Consider the following 20,888-nt stretch of genomic DNA (forward strand, 5'->3'; position numbering starts at 1 on the left):
AGGTATTAATTATATACCCACCTTTCCGACGTGCCTTCACTCTAGGTCATGGGCGGATGGGTTTACTTTCGCACGGGTGATGTCTCTAATTTTTTGGCCACTGAGTGTATATTCACAAATGCCAAATACTCAACCTCAGGACAAAATTGCAAAAATAAAGAATTTTTAATTCAATAAACTTTTTTAAATTATATCAAAAAGTTACCTAATTGTTCATACAAAAGCTTGCAATAGTTAAGTTTGGTTTATAAGTCAGTTTGAAATGGGATTTCATGTGAAGAAGACAGTGTCAAAATTACATACAACAACTTCTAAAACAAAGAAGTTATCAACACAGAAGCACAAAACGGATAATTGCTCTAAACGTTTAACCAGGAGGTAGGACTGGTACTGCAATCAGTGGAAAATTTTCAAATGATCATATCATTGCTTCAAGTTATCATAGTAAAACATGCAGCTGTTCACATGTGCCTATGTTTACATCTGCCCCCCTTTCCCCTACTGTTTAATTTCAAAGTGGAGAAAATTTTAGAAATCTAAGCCATTACTTTCCAATCTTTTGTTTAAAACCAGGATGAAAAAAGTCATGATTTTTTTGCAAAAACCAAAAAAAAAAAAAAGATTTTTAAATTTAAGTCAGATTTTTTAAAATTTAAATCAGATTATTTTTCTTTTTCAAAAAGACCTCAAACTTTTGTCCTTAATTATTTCAAAACTATAAGAGTAATTAAACTTGAAATTGATATTGGGGAGCAAAATTAATGTAGGGAAGGTTATATTGATTAAGTAAAAGACAGAACTCATGAGATTTTGAATCCTTAAGATTTAAAGGATTTAAGTTAAAACATAATTTAAAACAATTATTTTTTGAAAAAATCATTTGATTTAAACCAGATATAATTCAGTTATTTTGTAGTGTCTCCAGCTCAGTTACTTCCTATTTCAGGCTGCTGAGTGCTAAAAAGCATGAAACTGCTTTCCTCAGATGGAATAACTGAGCTGGCAGTGTATTTTATGTATGAATCAGTTAATTTGAATCGTTCACACCCAGTTAAAAACTAAATGCTAATACTCTTTTGTATTGCATAAAATAGCACTACATGCAGAATTTAAAATATGTCCCTATTAATAAAATATTTAAAATTACGTTCACCTAATTTTGATTTTCTTCATGTTCATACTTTTTTTAAGGTATACCAAATAATTTTGCATTTGTCAAAATTAATGAAAATGTATCAATTCCACCAAAATGGAGCCAATTTAGTTTGGCATTGGTTTGAGCGAGTATAATAAACTCCCCACAAGATGTTTTCGTCTGGAAATACTCAAGGACTTTTTTCCTCTATGAACAAGCAGCACGGGTCAGGCCCGGATCTATAAATTTTGGGCCCCCTGCAAAAAAATCTGCAGGGCCTCTCCCCACAGGAGCACTGTATATTTGCGACATTAATTTGGCTTTGTTTCCGTTTTTTCAATTTTTATTTTCAATTTCTTGGGCCATTGGGCCCCTAGAAGACATGCCCCTCTCCCTGTACTGTGGGGCCTGGGCATTGCCCACCATTTAGTCTCTGAAGTAAGAAAGCAAAAATCAATTCATAAATGAAGGAAATCTGACTAAAAAAAAAACAATAATAAATTATATATAATTTAGCTTTTAAAAAGGGAGGGGGGGGGGGGAGAGGAAAAAGGAAAGGGAAGAAAAAAGAACATTTTACAAAACAATCTTTTCAGGAAAAGGTATTAGTTGGCTTCAATTGTAAAGATTTGAAATTTGAATGTAAGGTTTGTATTTGTTTTAAGAAAGGAATTAAATCAAAGAGAGGAAAAATGCAAATTATGTTCCTGACTACAAACAAAAATCAAACACTTGATTAAAAACTTCTACCAAAATATTTACTTCAGTTTCCTGAGTATAATTTTAATCTTCAATACATTATTAGCAAAAGCAAAAAAATACTTGATAAAAATATAAAGCCAAACCTCTGGATAGTCTCCATTGACGTGGATAACAGGTGATGAAATCATTTTTATCAGATCACTACAGTACAGAGAAGACCTGCAACAATATGTGTCCTTAAATAAAACATGCTGATGAAATAAACTATACACTTTTAAGAATAAAAAATGGTACGCTACAAATAATATAAATAAAGCACAAATCTACAATGCCATAAATTCAGTGCTACGATGGCGTAAATTCAATGTCTACAATGCTCAAATCAACAATGGCTTAAACTTTCTCATGTATAATTTACGTTGAAAATGTAATATGAAATTTTACAAAAATATTAAATGCTTGACATAAAATATAACTGATCAAAAAGTTCTTTTTATGTTAAAAGATATGATTATTAAATGTAAAAATTTCAAAAAACTTTTTATTAATAATTATCTTAAAGTTCATACTTTATCTATTCATACATAGAATTCTGAAAAGAAACCTCAAAGAGCGTCATATTATTAAATTTTTCCTATTCCATTATAACACACCTACAGAATATTATCCGGATTTATTTCTAAGAGATCTGAAGCACAGACCCAGTTTTCATTTGACAAATTTATTTAAAAAAATAAGAATCAAAAATTTTTAACTAAAATGTATGTGTTAAATTGCACTCAAAAATAGTTAAAATTATTCATGAAAACATAGCTGTTTTCTTTTCCAACCAAACATAAATTTATTTTTAAAACAAATTTGGTTGCACATAATCCCTTCTGCTAAAATAAGCACAATGATGCATCAAGAGAAAATAATTATAAAATTAACTGAAAATTTTTTTTAATGTAATTCTAAAATATTAAAAACATTTTTGATGATAACATACCTGCCTTTGTCAGCAGGTGTTGTAAATCCTATTTGATTATTTACAACAAGATGTACTGAACCACCCACAGAAAAATGGGGAACATTAGCCATGGCAAGAGTTTCCATCACGACTCCCTAAAAGGATTAAAAATAAATTTAATTTAATCTAATTTAAATATACATATATATTGAATGGCCAAATTATTTATGACCACACCCTCAATTCAATTATGAGCCACCTGTTGCTATTAATACTGCATGGATTCTTTTTACATAGACTCTGAGATATTGGCAGTTGGTATAAAAAATTTAAGACCATATGCAAAGAATTGTACATTCCAATTCCTTGAGATTTAAAGGTACCGGACTCAGAAGCTGCCTGGTGTCCTGTTCAATTTCATCCAACAGATTAATAATCAGATTGAGTACTAGAGTTTGTGCAGGTCAACTAAGCACAGTAATGTCTCTGTTATGTTCTTCTAACCACTCGTGGATCTTACCAGCTTTACGGCAGGGTGTTGGATGCATCCATCTTTGACAGCATACACAATGAACCTATTGCATTAACATTCAAATGTCCTTGGACATTCAGAAGTTGTTCCATACAAACCAAAGTATCCACACAAGGTCAAGGAAACATTCCCCAAGTCATAATATTTCCTCCACAAACTTGAAGTATAGTAGCAATGCAGAAAGTGTGGTTTTTTGTGCTGTTTTTTTTTTTTTTTTTTTCGTAATTGCAGCTTGCCACTTGATCAGGGAAAAACAAAATGTGATTCACTGGATCACATGGCCCTTGTCAATCACCTTCTCTTCTACACTTGCACTTTTTGACAAACTGAAGACGTCTGATTTTATTCATCGCAGATAGTACAGACTTTCAAACAGATCATCAGCTTCTTTAGCCAATATGGTGCTATGTGCAGAAAACAGTTTGTTAGAGACTGCCACTAGTTGTTTCTAGATGAACTTACCTCGCAATTAAAAGTACTGTTGCTATTTTGTTGAACTGGACAACTATGGTAAGTCTGCTTTCAGTCAAGTGTTCAGAAGCCAGTGATGACCACAAATTGGACATGAAGACCCAGTTTTTGCTTCGCAGTCCACTCTCTGCAAACATCAATAACTGCTGCTCTAGAACACTTTCCAAGTGCATCTGTTTGGCACTTAGTGAGTCTGAAGTTATCCCCCATTCACTCTCAGATAAAGCAGCTTTTTTCACCCATTATTTTCCAAACAACAGTGAACTTAATTCGTCAACTAGCTGCACTGCCCCGCTTTGCACCGTCTACCTCTAAAACAGGCAAGTGCGGTGACCCAAGCAGCTGTAATGTCCAACTGTCTTCATATTATTACTTAATGCTGATATTTGTTTGTAGTGTATCTGTGTTTTCTGAGTAAAGTGTGTTAATTCTAGTAACTGTCATGTTGAATAGAACATTTTTATGCAGCAAAAACAAACATGTTATACAAAAAACTTTAATTACAAAAATACATTAGAAATGCACATTAGCAACACATTAAGAAAACAAATAATGACTGAAACTGGGGTCGAAAGTATACAGCGTTATAAATTACCACTACCACCAAGTTTAGAGTTTTTAAAAGCAAATACTGCATTTAATTCAACTGTTCATTTATTAATGTATTCCGTTCTTTGTTCATTAGCAGCAAAATATTCCTTTACAGAATCAAGAAATGTGTTGGGTGAGCTGTTTTAAAAGAACGGACGTAGTTCTAATAATAATACTTCTAATCAAAGCATGAGTCAATAGCGGGAGGGGAGCTTATGTGGCACTGACTCTGACATTGAAACTTTTATTGCGCAGTGTTTTAAAAGCCTTTACTCTCATTCGGAAAAAGCATCTGCCCCACCACTTATGGGGGTAGGAAACCCTTAAAAAAAACCCTCTAACGTACCCCCCCCCCTCTAAAGTATTTGCATATTAAGATCAAAGACCAGCATTCTGCGATAGAAAACAGCTATCGACCAGCTTGGAATAAAAAATACTCCATCGACCAAAAGCCATCTCTTATTACCATCGTGAAGACAAAAACATTCGTCATCAAAATGAAAACAGCAAGCTGAAGCACGGTTAAAAAAGACTAAATATTTTTTTTAAGTTATGAAGAATTTAAAACAAATTTCAATTCAAAAAACTGCATTTTTTGTCAAAAGATTGTTTAAAATTATTTGAAATCCAAAAACAGCAAAAATAAAAAAAAAAGCTAAGAATACAGACAATTTTTTTCAAGCCAGCTGATTTCAAAAAACGCCAAATTTCTCGAATTTGGCTCAAAAAAGCCAATCTGGAAATCCTGCTTCCCCATGCAAGGAACTGCTTGCTTGGTTTTAGAGTCTGAAGAGGCACCAACAGCAGTACCTTATCATTGGATGGGAGCGAGGGCGTCAAGGTGTTGTCATGGCAACATCCCTTCAATTCTTGCCATGCATGGGCTGCAGTGTGGATTTTACTTTCTTTGCCTGGGGATATGTTTTCCCGGGAAATTGCCATTTGAGCGACTAATAAATGTTTTGTTTGACTTATTTTCAGTGAAAGTCAAGATTTGAAAAAAACGCACGTCACTGCTTTAAAATAAATGTTATGTCATGTGACGAGTGTTCAACAATCAGGCTTCAATTACAGAAAAAAACTAAAATTTCCTGTCAAAATATCATTCTTAAAGAAAGAAAATGGCGAATTAAAAATTCCCGAACAAATTAAATTCAACACTCCATAAATATACCTAAGATCCTAAAAAAAGAAAGAAGATAAATTGCCAAATAATAATTAAAATGAGAAATTTTTACCTTGAATCAAAACCAAAACTTTCTTTAGTCACAGTCGAGAAAAAAAAAATTGGAACCTTCTGAATGGTTTTATTCACGCTAGTTTGAAATGAGATCGCGCAAAAGATAAATTTCTGTTCCATTAGGCTTAAAAATGCTTTTAAATTTTTCCCCGGTGATTTTACAGCCATGGTTTGTTTGAAATTTGAAGAAATTAATTCTATTTCGGGGTTTTTCACGGGCTTTCGAATGGTGCTAAATTTAAATTGATAGGATAATTATTTCAGGTATAAAAAGCCATATAATGCCATTTTCCGGCCTTAAAATTAAAATTCGAACGGTTTAGTTCTTTTTCGGCATTTGAAAACCCCCCCAACATTCTTTCTCGGGTGCCCGAGTACCTCAATGGCCAAATTTGGTTCAGATCCGACGAAAACCGTGGATTTGTATAGGGAACATGCACACATATTCTCTGTTTTATTTACACAGATTGTCATGCAGTTTCTCTATATAGCTATATCTCCCTTCTGTGACAAAAACCAGTAGTTACAGTCGATATTCTTACAAGTATCATAAAAATTTGGTCACTCAGTGCATATATATATATATGATGCATTTGAACCAAAAATTAGACAGAATACCCAATTTTTCAAGAGTATTTATTAGAACATTCTGTTTAAGAAATTTTGTTTTACCTCCATTTAATAGTTTAAGCTCATGCTTTTCTTTGTAAAAAACTATGTCTTTTTATTCCTGATGATTTTTTTTAAATACTTTGATGTTCAATCACACAACCTTTTATTGAAGAATATTTTATCATTCGTTTTTATAGTTAGTTCCTATCAGTAAACTAAACATTATTATCCCTAATCGCTATCTATGAATTAAAATGAAAAATTCCTCTTAGAATCTATGCAGTCAACCAAAAAAAGACCACTTTTGAAAATAATCAATACTTTAAAATCACAAAGGGACTTACCTGTCCAGTAAAAGAAGCATCACCGTGAACTTGAATTGGTAAAACTGGATACTGAACTTGTTCAGCACTATTTACGTAATCAGCTACTTTTAAGGTCTGTAGTCGGCTTCGTGCATAACCAACAACAACAGGAGATACTGCCTTAATAAAGAAAGGGGAAAAAGAATATAGAATGCACTGAAAGGAGAACATACAAGCATAATCTTTTGAAATAAAATTTACAAACAATTTAAGGAAAATATAAAATCTATAAAGGAGGGAGTGGAAACACATGCAGAAGTTTTTGAAATAAAATTTACGAACAATTTAAGAAAAAAAATTGAAATCTATGAAGGAGGGAGAGGAAACACATAAACCTAAGCATTTGAAATAAAGTGTATGAACAAGTTGAGGGAAAATATAAAATCTATGAATAAACTGCGATAAGGCAGAAAAACTTTGATGAAGCTGACATAAAGGAAGAAATCATTTTAAAGATATAAAATGTTTCTTTTCAAACATTATGGGAGTTGACCCTCTGACACCTTTTTTTATGGTTTTTCAATTTCATTTTATACTTTTGATGCAGCTTCCAACTGGGGGTGCACTGATTAATCAGCAGTAATTGACAATCAGCAACTTTGCCAATTATTTACAATCAGTCAATTTTCACCAACTAATCGTCATAAAAAAATTTGTTGTAACTTTAAGTAAGACAAGAACAAGAAACTACGATGAATGAACTCATACACAATACATAAATGTAATTCAAAATTAATAATAATTTTTAAAATATAAATTAAAAAAACATAAAAGTAAAAATATTCAAATTACTTATTTTTCATAATATTCATTGAATTAATGCATAGTTTTCTAAAAATACAGGGTTATGAAATGATTACTAATGTGTTTGTCTGTCAGTCTCCTTTCCTCCCCAATCGTTTAATGGAATACGGCAACTCAAACTTTTTTCTCTGTTATTCAGTTACTATATTGTCACTTCAGAGCAAAAATAAGACATCTAATCCCAGAAATAACACTAAGATATCTTACTGTTGCTCTAAGACGACGATACTCACTGTTTATGCACACATTTTATAATTTTCTTCTAAAATCACTACCTTTTCCTTGCAATAAAAATTTTAGTATTATTAACTATGATTTGAATTTTTTTCAGTTTTATGAATACTTTGAAACACTTGTTTTTCAAAACTTAATTTTCCTTTTTTATATTGATCTGTACTTCTACCATGCATCGCATGTACCAATATGTTTTTTTTTTTACACCCTACTTTTAACATTGTGCTTTAAGACTGCCTTATTTTCATTAAGATAAAAAGGCCTGCATTTAGTGACTACTAATAGTCAAAATTTAGACACTAAACTAAAAGTGTCACCAATTTTACTAACTAAATGTTTGAATTTTCATGTCTACTTTACAATAGAATATAACTTTTCGACAATAACAAGAAAATTGGCTTGAAGAATTTAAATAAAAATTTAAAACAATATTTAAAAGAAAAATTATGAAAAATCAGAAAAATTAATCATTGCTTACGAAGTAAACAAATTGTCAAGTAATTCTGAAAAGTCGAAATTGTACTTTAATTTTTAAAAAGTTGACAGAGGAATTGTAGCATTAAAAATCATTATTATAACCATTCAGCAGCTAATTCTCTCCAGTCTATTAATCGGTAATCAATAATTGGCCAATTTGCTTATCGTTGCATTCTGTTGTCAAAGAATAGAAAATGCCACTTGCAATGAAACCATTTCACTTCTCAAATACATTTAATTATGGTTACAAGCAACCAACAAAATTCAGCACATTCTGCAACCCTTGAATAGCTCAGAAGTTTTCTCATTGGCAGGGTCCAACAAATTTTGAGTGCTAAATGGCGAGAGCAACTAAAAAACAAACCTTTGTGAATAGTTCTTTCACAAACCACGTTACACGGAATTTTCCCATAAACTCTGAGAAATAACTCATTTGGCACCAAAACTTTTTCCTGATTTCTAAAATTGCATTTTTTGTCAGTCTGTGCTCATTGTTTAGGGACATTTTTTAAACCAGATAAAAATTAACATGACATCCTAAAAATAAAATTTTAAATTAATATTTATCGCAATTTCCAAATACAAGAAAATTCTATGGAAGCTACCCCAAAGATAGCCAGGCTTTGGGCACTCTAAGCTGGATTTTGTTAGTGAGACATCAGAGATGCATCATAATGCTTCAAACAGTGCTTTTAAATGTAACTCTGTATCTCTTTTGACTCTTTCTGAGCAATTACGAATTGCTTATTGTTCTCACTTGATCATTTTAGGCGTCTGTCCGTCTGCTGATTTTGTTTTTGCCTCCTCTTCCCTCTGTATCACCACCGTCAATGAACTGCTGGGATTTAGCGTTCATATCCTACACAAACACACAGGCCTGCCCATACACATACATCTTCACAGACACACTTGTGATTGAAAAATGCATAATTTAAATACAAGATGTCAAAAAGTCTTTTTTTTTTCCCCAAAATTGCTATAAATTTCCAGAAGGGAAGTAATGAGTCACTGAGATAATAGTAAAAATATAGTAAATTGCCAATGATTTCAAATGCTATATAAATAGCTGTGCTTTTGAACATGCTTTTTTTGCATGTGTTATTGATAACGAATAAATACTGTTGTGCTTAAAAATTAAATCAATGAACAACCAATTAAAATAATCACTTACCAACATTTTGAAGCACAAAAATTGTAAATTACTGTAGACACGTGTTTGGTGTTACAAGGAACACCTTTTTCAATGCAAAGAAGCCCCCTTCCCCAACTTTAGGTTTTTTTTGTCTGTACATTCCTTCTTTTTATTTTTTCATTTTTTGCTTTCTTATTTTGTTTTGATTAACTAATTCCAATTTTTTTATCCTTCAGTTCTTTCTGCATTTCTCTACTTGTTATATATATTGCTTTGGTGCATAACTTTTCCTGTCTGTAAATTTATTGCTAATTTATTCGGAGTGGTTTCATTTATTGGACAATTTGTATTGTTTATGGGATTTCTCGGAATATTTATTACTAAACGGTTTTTTCCTGATGGAATTATGTAACCAATTTTGGCTCCAGGTGACATTTTGTCTTATTAATTTCCGTTTTTTACTATTTATAGTCTTCTGTTCCACCATGTTGCTTTCCTCCAATGACTTTTCATCCAAAAGCTCACACTTCTTTGCATTGAAACAAGTGTTCCTTGTAACACCGAAGAAACACACCTCTGCAGTAATTTGCAATTTTTGAGCATCAAAACGTTCATTGGTTTAATGTATTGTAGAGTTATTCAATACTACTCTACATAAGGTCTATGTCAAAAGTTTTAACAATCTATTACAATTAATGGGCAGGATTAAGATTTTTTCCGTTTTTTTAGTTAAAAATTTGGATACAAATATAGCAGTTCTAGTTTAAAGATAAAACTAATTCAAAAAGTCCTAGGACTTAGAAATTGCACTACTATAGCTGTGATATTCTCAATTTTGATAAATATATGTTACTGTGAAAATCCAAAATCTGCTAAATGTTGACATTCAGCGGAGAATATCAGCATCCACACTCCCGCTTTAATAAAAGACAACATGAATACTTACTTCCAAATGAGAAGGGTTGGGTAGTAAAGTGACATGAACTGAATTCCCTTTAAAATCAAGATCCACAGAACTAGCTAGAGAAAGATTTTGGGAAAAGGAGAAAAAAAATAGAAGTGAGCTTTTAAACCTTATAATGAACATATAACAAATATTAACGGGTATTTTTTCTCGTCAGAGACATGCTTACACATTAACCAGGCATCTAAACTATGCCTTTGGCTAAATGTTACTTTTATTTGTGAACAATTTTTAACTACCATTATTTTAAAAACAAGAAACTAAACCAAAGTGACAATACTTAGAAAAAAGATTGCAACAAAAACAGGCCTAAGGGGCAAAACTATCGCTAAAGTTTTATTTAAAATCTGTAAAGAAGAATAAGCTAATTACTAAAAATTTAATAGAAAACTAAATTTGGATCCATTTAATCATTTTCTTTTAATTTTTTACAACATAAAACTAATAACAAAATTTAAGTGCAGAAAATCCTTAACGTGAACTGTGATCTATCAATTGCTTATTTGACAAGAATCATTTGAAAATAAACAACTAATCAAATGAATTACTTGCCAATTTACCCGGCATCATATCTCACACAGAAAGTACTGATTTACATACAAAATTCATTTTAGATTATTTACAATTTGCATGCTGTATGCTGAGAAATACAAATAGTGCAGTTTTCATTAAGTATCTGAGCTTTTCACTTTCTACACCAGGTTCACCCACACTTACCACTATTAGTGGTTTAACCAGTTGGATGAGACGCTGAAGACAGCACTGATTTTTTGATCCAGACCAGAAACCGAGCAATCCCTGGTCCAACAATCCCAGAGCTATTGTTTTACTAAGAGGACTTTGTGACTCTGAGTATATTTAATGTGCTCAAGGCACTATTAATGAAGATGGTGGATCTTTGACTGGCTAGGATCAAACCCAGGACACTCTGGTCACAAGTCCGATGCCTTACCGATCAGGCCACCATGGCTCAAGTATCTAAGTTACATATTTGTTGAATAAATTATAGATTTTAATGTGTTGCATAAAATAAGGAAATATTAACCCTTAAATGCATGATTTTTTGAACAACACTTTAAAATGTGTTCCTTGGCTTCAATCTTCTGCAAATCATGAAAAAAATACTTTGAAAAAAAAGTTTAATTTAGGTATGATTTATGATTAAACAAACACTTGGAAACATCAGGCTTCAATAGAAAAAATAAATAAATAATAATTTACGATCAAATGTTCTAAAACATTGATAAAAACTATAAAAATGTCAAAATTTAAGGAAAAGTAAAACTTTATCTGTCATAGAATTGATAGAAGTAGGCATTTTCAAGCACTAATTAAACTTAACTAACTTACTAAACTTATAAAAAAATTGTTTTAAGTCCAACATTCACGAATGCCGAAAAAAGGATCCAATTTTTGTGTTCCATCAAATTGGTGCGTTTATAGGTTTAAAATTGATTTAATAGCATCTTCAGTGAGTATTTTCTTGGTTATTGACAACAACTGGGTTTCAATTGCTTTTTTAGTACTTTAGAACACAAAATTGAGTTTGTTGCCAAAGGCATTTAAGGGTTAAGTAATATATCAAAAATACAGTCATATTTCATATAAATTGGCTTAAGGGTTCAATAAAAAGGGTACAGATTTGAGAGAGATCAATTAATGAAATTTAAATTAATTTTAGATCAACTTAAATTTAAATTTCAATACAAGGCAGGAAAGATTAGGGCAGAGTAATTACAAAGAAGAGTTATCAAGGAAAAAAAATCTTTAAAAATTAATCATTAAACAATTCTACAACAATTATATAAATCATGAGATTTCATCAAATGTTTCATTAATATTCAGGAATAGTTCATGTTGTTAGAAAAAAAACTAATTTTTAACTATAAATAAACCAAAACACTAAATTTCAAAATTTTTCTTACTAAAAATAATTATCTTAAGTAAGAAAAATTGGTAATTATAATTGCCATTTTTTTTAATACATAAAAGGTTTCAATTCAGCAAAAAAAGGGATCAGTGTACTTATAATATACAATTTATTTACTTTAACTGACAAAATAATAAATATGCATAGTGAATTTAAAACTTTCCTTACTTAAATGGGAAAGCACATCTCCAGTAGATTTGGTGTTTTCTGCAAATTCAGGAATTCCCATCATCTTTAAAAATGAGTTTTTTTTTCTATTAGTAGCAAATAAACATGTAAGAAGTTTTAAAATAACTATCATATTAGCATCATTTTTATTTCTAATTTCATTTCATTACATTTATTTACAAACATTGTAGTTTTCATTATTTGCATTTTCAATAAAAGTAGGTAAAAAATCTAAGAAAAAAAGTGCATTATATTGTTTACATACATAATATGTACGTTAACTGTAGTAAATAATATTGTTAAAATGTAATAAATGGATTTCTTAATTTATCATAAAAATGAAATTTGGTTAGCGTGAAATACTTATCATGGTCCCATCAATTTAATGTTAATGAGGTTCAACTGCACTTATTTTATGTGGACATAAAGTCACACTGAGTATGTTCATTTAATGAAGTGCAGTCATTCAGGGCAACTTTGCGCAGTTCAAATTTTTTAATACATTCATTTTTTTCAAAAAAATAAATAAATAAATAAATACATAAAATAAAATAATAATAAAAGCCCAGTGCTGCACTCTGCTGGCAAGATTATACATTTCAATATTTCATTTCTGGAAAAAAGTTTGCAAAACTGTAAACAACAAATTGCACAACAAATCTAAAGTTACTACCTGGAAGCTATTTTGGAATTTAAATTTATTGAAATCCTACTAATCCTTTAAGAGCAAAACCCTTCACTTGCAAATGTAAGGGGGTACAAATGGTAAAGAGTCTAACCTTTTGAAACATAGCAACAGGAGGAAATTTCAACATTCCAGTAAGAAGATTCAAACGTCCTCGATGGGGAATACCAATCATTACATCACTTAAGCCAGCTATCCAAAAAGAGAACAAAATAAATTTCACACATATATTTAGATTTTTTTTTTTTTTTTTTTCAAAATTAAAACATAAGAATAAAGAAGACTTTTTAACAACATTTCTGTCGAGACACAAACTCTAAGCCCCACATCTAAGCAAGGAGAAATCATAAGAGCAAAAGTAAGTTTCCCAAAATGTTCAAGACGGGGATGGGGGGGGTACTAGGACAAGCGATAAATTAACTGCCTTAAAAAATGTAATATACGAAGAGTATCAAAATTAACACACAATTTTATTTACTCATTATCAAGCTACAAAGTATAGAAGTAAAAAAACTACTGAAGTAAGGAGGAATGGAACACACCAAGGACAGAACCAGACAGGTAAAATTTGAATTCTCCATTCAATAAGACCAGTAAAATGATTATTTGGAGCAATAAAGGTAGTATTTTTTATTAAATTTCAAACTGAGTTAGCCTTTCAGGAATTAAATATTGATGAAAATTTTGTCCATGTGAATTTTGATCAGGTAGCATAAAAAGGTTTTTGAATGCAGAATTTTTTAATGGACAGACAAATGCACTTTCCCACTCTTCCCTTTTAATCCAGGCCTGTCTAGTGAAATTTAACCAAATTTCAGTAGTGGAAATCACTTACGAAACATCCCTTATTCATTGGATAAATAAAGGTCTTGTGACTATATTATATTATAAGGCAGTATAATATAGTCACAAGTCTTGTATATTGACTATAATACAAGACTTAGCAAGTACTCATTGAAATGAGATCATTATTCTATTTGGGAGAACATTATATGGCAAGCCTACTTAAGACATACCGTACATAGCCCACACATTGCAACCTAGTACACATACATACACTAGGTTGCATATACACAATGCAATCTTGTCCAGCTACTATTGGATGAAAGTTGAAATACAGTAAACCTTAATTTTTAAAGGGACCGAATTTAAAATTGAATAGTAATATTCTACGAGCATGTTGGTTTATTCATAAATGGGAAATACTCTGGATATGAAAATCACAGGGCTGTTTTAGCAGTGACAATGCTATCCTACCATTCAAAATTCAGTTACTCCTTCATAATATAAAACATTAACTAGTTTTCTAAAATTGTATTTTTACAATTATGAAATTTTTACATAACCATCAGAACAGGGTCTTAATGTTTATTAATGTTATATAATTAATAGATCTTACCCAAACAAGACTGTCTAAAAATTTCCAAAAAGAAGGCCATCATGCTCTCAGCTCCTTCACCTCCATATCGCTTCACAGAAGTAAACTTTGTTGCTAAAAAGTTATCAAACACCTGCAATCAAAGTTGCAAAGTAAATTATCAAAGGTAAAATTTATAAACACTTTTTTTTTCAACTTCATAACCATAATCAGGGACCTTTTGAAAAAAATTCTTGTATTTAAAAAGTACTAATTTGTAAATGTTTGGGATATGACCTATATCACAAATTTATACTGGAGGAAATTGAAGCTCCAAATATAACTCCTGAAATAAGGAGCAAATACATATATATAAATCTATCCAAAGTGAGACTAGTGTATGTCACATTATCACTGCTTTGCAGGAGAGCATAAAAACGTTTGTATGGTGCATACACAGATTGGGACTTTCATTTTTACAGCACTGGTACATAAAGGATTTTTTTTTACATAGAATTACATCATAATGTCTCAATGTGAAATAAAATTCTCCACACAATGCAATAATAACCAAAAAATCATCTTTTTTGGACTTGCGTTAGTCTGGCCCTGATGTGCAGAAATATCACATCCAGAATAATGAATTGAGCAGGACTGTAAATACAATGAATCTCCGATTTTAAGTTCCCCCGAATCAACATTTTTTCCGCATTTAACACTTTCCATTGAGTTCCATCATCAATTTTGCTGCTGTGTATTTCTCATTTTTACAATTTTTCAACCCATTTCCTCGAGAAACGTAAAATTGGGGTTTCACTGTACTTATGTCACACCTAAAAAGTTTGATCATTCTGCAACGTACATATTTCTGAATGCTGGGCTGAAGCAGTGAGCAATGAAATAAAATATTTTTTTTCTTTATAAGCAAAACATTCTTGAATCAAACAAAGTATGAATTTCTCTTACTTGTGATTTAATAAGCTCATTTGCAATTTCTTTTCTTTCAGCATTTGACAAGGAAAATTCCTGTTGAATTTTTTCAAACTCTTTGGCAAACCATTCTTTTTCATTCTCCTACAGTGATTAAAAATAAAAAAACTCATTAATATAAGACTCAAACAGTACCTTTTCTTCTTCATAAAATAATATTTTAGATGATCAGCAAAAGAAGAGCCAGCTCATTTAGATAAATTTCACAATCATATGTTTATTATGAACAAGCTTTAATACAGCCAAGCATTTATGCTTGTGTGATTCTTTCGATTCAATCAGGATTATTTGCAAAACACTAGTAGGATTTTGAATAAATATGATTAGAAATAGAAAGCTTTTTTTTTAGCTTTTTTTTTCATTTTAATACAGAATGAAATAATAATGCTTCAATATCAGGAACACTTAAAGTTTTTAAGCATTGGATTAGAAAAATGAAAGCATTTAATCTAAATCTAAAATAGTATAAGAAATATGAAGCACCTAGAAGCAAATTGGTGCAAGAGCCAAATTAAAAATTTTGGAGGTAACTAGTATAAATGGTAGGAGCAAATCTTTCATGTTTATGGGCAAGAAATAATAATAGTAGCCCTGGTAGGTGTTGCTATACAGCGTGATTTAGAAAGAAATTTCAATGAAAGCTTACCTAAAGTTGAACTTTGTACATTTTGTACTCGAAATTTTAAAAAGTTTACTAGCATACCTTTGCATCTCACTGACTCACATAAAGCTTTAAAAACTTTTTAGATTTGACTACCAGAAAAAAAAGAGGGAGAGTACTTGACACCTGAATTCTATGCTGTCAAAACTCTTCCAATACTCGTGTAATTATTACCTTCATTTCTATGTTAAAGAAATTATTCAAAAATATTTTTAATGAATAAAAAAATAAAGCTCTTATCTATAAAAATGACCATCTTTTTTTTTTAATATAACGAAACATCTGTTTTAAAAATTCAGATAGACAAAATAATACTATTTTGCAGTAAGTTGCCGCCCTAAGCCAGGGTTAAGGCAGAAATACATAAAATACACCGCCAACTCAGTTATTTCATCCGAGGACTTCAGTTTCATGCTTTTTAACACTCATCAGCCCGGAATTGGAAGGGCTGATATATTCTGGGCTGATGAGTGCTAAAAAGCACAAAACTGCAGTCCTTGGATGGAATAATTGACCTGCCAGTGTATTTTATGTAAAATAGTACTATATTGGTAAACATCCAAAGTAATGTTACATGGTTGAGTATAAGACAAGGGCACCCATATGCAAAATTTTAAGGGGGGCTCAAAAATGTTCCCCATGGTTTAGCAGAATATTTTCCCCATAGAAACCGATTTCAGTACAGATTAGAGATATTAAAGTTTGACATTTTTAATATCTTATTTATTAATGGCTGGAAAAGTAATTTTTAAACATTTTTCAAAGAAAAAAAAAACACTAAAAGCAAGGAAGTTCTTATTTCTAGGGGGGGGGGCTTGAGCCCCCCTTGCCACCTATATGGGCGCCCTTGGTATAAGAAGTACAGTAAAACTTCTCTGAACCGACCATTCTCCATTCTTGAAAAATATGGTCGATAAAGAAGGTTGGTTGCTCTTAGAGGTCAATTTTGAAAATGCAAAAAACATTAATAGCACTAAACACAAGATCCCAAAAGGAATCCCTTTAAAATGCCTAGAAAAATAGATGTACCTCCTTATTCTGGTTTATTTCTACTTTCTTAAGCAAGAAAAGACCGAGGTCTGTCTAGACTAAAATCTTTTATTGCTCTTCTTTCGTTGTCTCTTGTTTGGTTTTCTCTTACAAATTCTTTCACTTTTTGGTGCTAAGTTTTGCAATTTGCTCATTGTTAGGAGAAGGTTTGATGGTCTCCCCCAAAGGATTTTTGACATTGAGTAGATAGGGAGGAAAATCGATGCCTTATAAAATTAGTCATTAATGGGGGTAGTCACTATATAGAGGTGACCACCTCTACATAGTGACAATCTCCATTAGCTCAAAGAAGTTTCACTGTATAGCAATAGCACAGATATACAAAATACATACTAGATTTGAAAACATATTTTCTTCCTTTGAGAAGAATGCATACAGAGAATATGAAACAGCTTAGTGATCAGGCATAGGTGGAAAGGTTACTTTTGAGAAGAGATAAGTAGATTCAAAGCACACTTTATGAAAAGAAACACATCAAGCAAGGAAGGAAATGGACAGCTGAAAGTGAAGGAAGAAATTTATAAATACACCTTATTTTTTAAACAATCATAAGAATAAGAAGCACAAATTTTCTGGAAAATTAAAAGTGAAGTACATAAGGAAAAACAATTTATTTAAATTAATACACATGTGCATAGAGTTCATGTTTAAGTAGAGGTAGTCAGGTCTTGTTGGACCTGTCTTCAATTATTTTAATGAAATTAATATTTTAAGTTTTAATTTATGATCATCAAATAGCACTTATAGATCTGCAAATCCTATAGTGAAGTCATATGATACAGTTGTATTGAACAAATTTTATTTCAGAAAATGTTATTTCAGCAGTGTAGAGCAACTCAGAAGTCTGAAAACGCATCAAGATTAAAGTAATATTAGTTGGATAATATTCATCACAAAAATGATAACAGAAATTGTTTGTGTACAGCAGACCAAATTACCCCAGGCATGGGGCACATTGGTCCACTTTACAAGGTTATGTTAAAAAATATTTTTGGGAAAAAAAATAATGAATTGAACACTTTCAGAAAAATTTGGGTTGAATATTTGCTGAAACTTGTGGCACAAAAATTAAACTGGTCATTAAATTTTTTGATGAGATAAAAAAAAAAGGAAAATTGAAAAGCATACCAACATATCCAGACTTATAATATTAACACAAGACAAAAAATCTGTGACAAATTTTGACAAATACAAACTACGCACGTAATGTAAAAACTTACCTCAAGGTGATAAAACTCAACTCCTATTTTGCTGCAATAAGTTTGTTTCAAGAGTTGAACCACATTTTGCACAGAGAGATCAGGTTGACTAGAATAAAGTATTCCCTCTACATTCACTTGATTTTCATTTTGCAGATTTATGCCATATACTGATGGATCTAATTTAGCACTTTGTCTAGAAAACAAATCAAAACATAAAAAAAAATTCTACATGTTATAAAATGTCACTTTACAGATCTAACTTAATCAAAGGGTTTTTTTTTTTTTTTTTTTTTTTTAACTTTCTTCCATATCTAATATAACAAAATTTGGTCCATATGCTGAACCAAACAAGTACAGCTGCTGATTCAATTTTGGTGTCAATAGCTCAAACGGGGGCTGAGCTATTGAACGTTTTTTGTCATCACTAGCGACTAATATATCTCAAGAAATAATGAACGGAATCAAACAAAAGTTTATAGACAAGCAGCCCTTAACCCTAGCATCAATGGCCAAACTTTTCCCTTACTTTCAATACCCGGGTACCCATTTCCAATTTCGAAGATTTAGAGCAGAAAAATATTTTTTTTTCTGACACCTCTTCCATTTAATTAAAACATTTTCTTCCACACTCACCTGGGGAATTGTGTATCCTGTTTTTACCAAAAAACGAAATGGCTTATTGTTTTCCAGTGTTTTATGTTTACATTTCACGCTAAGTTGTCTGTTAGAAAAAAATGTTTTTCTCCAGTTTTTTCGTAATACTGGATGTATTAGATTTCACACTTTGGTATTTCATAGTGAATTCATAGTATTTTATTTATTTATACCAGTGATGTTCAACTTAGGACCCGCGGACCACATGGGGCCCACGAAACTCATACCATATACACATAGGCCTGCTGCACCGAAAAATATTATCTAATTTTTAGCCTCACTATCATTTGCTCAACCTTTGCTGTCATACCGTCTGACATTCACAGATATGCTCCAAAAAAAAAAATGTATTCCAACTGAAATATTATTGTCTAAATATTGAGAGATACGAAGTTCCTAATTCAGAATTGCTGACGATGTAACAATATGTTCGTACATCAACAAAAAGAGAAAAAGCCGTAATATTTCTTCTCACTTCACATCATGACAAAAGCAACTCTGGAGCAACTAAAAGTCACAACTACTTCGTTTTATAACAAAACAAAATCTAGTGTTGACACGATTGATCAAATATTTTGATAATTTCGAAGCATTTGATCGAATGATGAAACTAACGAGTGTAGTGCCCTCTGAAATATAATTATGAGTATAATTAATTTAATTTAAAATCTTAATTATATCTGGAAATGTAATTTGAATAAATGTAAATTATACGGAAACTTTCTTTAAGTGTAAGATCTGCAGTGTGACTCGCATGTAATATGCAATGTTTTCAAGTGCTTATAAATTCTTATTTTATTTATTTTTTTTACAGCGCGAAAATTTTTTCGGGCATGGGAAGTGAGTCCAATTCTTCGGTTTTACACCAAGAAAATAAGTGAAAAAATTGAAAAATGAACCTTTATCGAAAAAAAATCGTTTCTGAGGATTTTTTAGATTTTTTTTTTTTTGGGGGGGGGGGCGCGCTTGAGTGTCCTAACTTGCTACAAATGTTCATGCTTTTGAACAATACACTTCTCTAACCCTTTCAAAAGAATATTAATGGTGAATACAATGCTGTTTTCCCTATCAAATATAAATATTTACTATGTAACTACCGAAAACGTAATACAATTTGGGAGCCTGATGTCAAGGGGGGGGGGAATGATGGGGGAAAACGGTGGTCATACTTTGATTCAAGGGCTCATTTAACATGAGAGTCATCAAAAATTGGTGTCAGAAGCATTTTGAAGAGGCATTTTTTGACGTGCAGTGCAATGGGTACCCGAGCACCTGGTTATTGAATCTAGGTATAAAAATTTTAAAGGCTAAAAAACCCCCAAATTTTTTTTAAAAAATACGGTTACAACTTTCTTTAGTTCAGATTCATGCAAATAACAAGGATTAAAAGCAATTTTACCAAGACCTAGTTATAAAGCGTAAAAATTATGATAAAAGTCGCAAAAAGGTACCCGGGTACCCGGTCATTGACGCTAGGGTTAAAGGGTACAAGAGCTGATTTTATTTTGGCATCAATTGCTGAAAAGAGGGTGGGGCAATCCAACGTTCTTTCTTTTTCACTGCGAGCGCCATATCTCAAGAAGTAATGCTACTTTCTGGATGAAATTTGGAATAAATGTGAACCTATATATGTAAACAGGTTCTGGTTCAATTCTGGCGCCAATTGCACCAGGGGGGGGGGACTGATTTTGTTTTGTGCAAATAAAAATAGTTTTATTAATGCAACAATAAGAAAGATAAATTGTAATAGACTGTCCTCTGCGTATTTCACAAGATTTTAATTGTTGAAAAATGACCATGAAGTCTCAATGATTTAAACATTTTGACTGTTGCCATGTTGTGTTTGTTAACAAATAAGATATTTGTAATTAATAAAGACAATTAAAATAACTTTCAATTTTCTCTCTTTACTTTGCTTTTTCTATAGTTTGGAATTGGTAGGGTTGATGGGCATCCAATTTTTTGTGTGTGTAATTTTTTTTT

General features: G+C 31.3%; 1 protein-coding gene across 2 annotated transcripts in view; it reads right to left on the reverse strand.

Moving 5' to 3' along the window:
- LOC129221563 (2-oxoadipate dehydrogenase complex component E1-like) overlaps window positions 1–20,888 on the reverse strand; it is a 72,734-nt gene that overhangs the window by 30,046 nt on the left and 21,800 nt on the right. For both annotated transcript variants that reach the window (XM_054856058.1, XM_054856059.1), the window contains exons 3-11: window positions 18,270–18,444; window positions 15,315–15,422; window positions 14,391–14,502; window positions 13,086–13,183; window positions 12,307–12,370; window positions 10,191–10,264; window positions 6,577–6,717; window positions 2,826–2,941; window positions 1,981–2,056 (exon numbers count right to left, since the gene is read on the reverse strand). In XM_054856058.1, coding sequence (XP_054712033.1) covers window positions 1,981–2,056; window positions 2,826–2,941; window positions 6,577–6,717; window positions 10,191–10,264; window positions 12,307–12,370; window positions 13,086–13,183; window positions 14,391–14,502; window positions 15,315–15,422; window positions 18,270–18,444 — 964 coding nt within the window. The remainder of the gene's footprint in view (window positions 1–1,980; window positions 2,057–2,825; window positions 2,942–6,576; window positions 6,718–10,190; window positions 10,265–12,306; window positions 12,371–13,085; window positions 13,184–14,390; window positions 14,503–15,314; window positions 15,423–18,269; window positions 18,445–20,888) is intronic.

This window comes from Uloborus diversus, chromosome 4, assembly GCF_026930045.1.
Source record: "Uloborus diversus isolate 005 chromosome 4, Udiv.v.3.1, whole genome shotgun sequence".
Lineage (NCBI taxonomy): Eukaryota > Metazoa > Arthropoda > Arachnida > Araneae > Uloboridae > Uloborus > Uloborus diversus.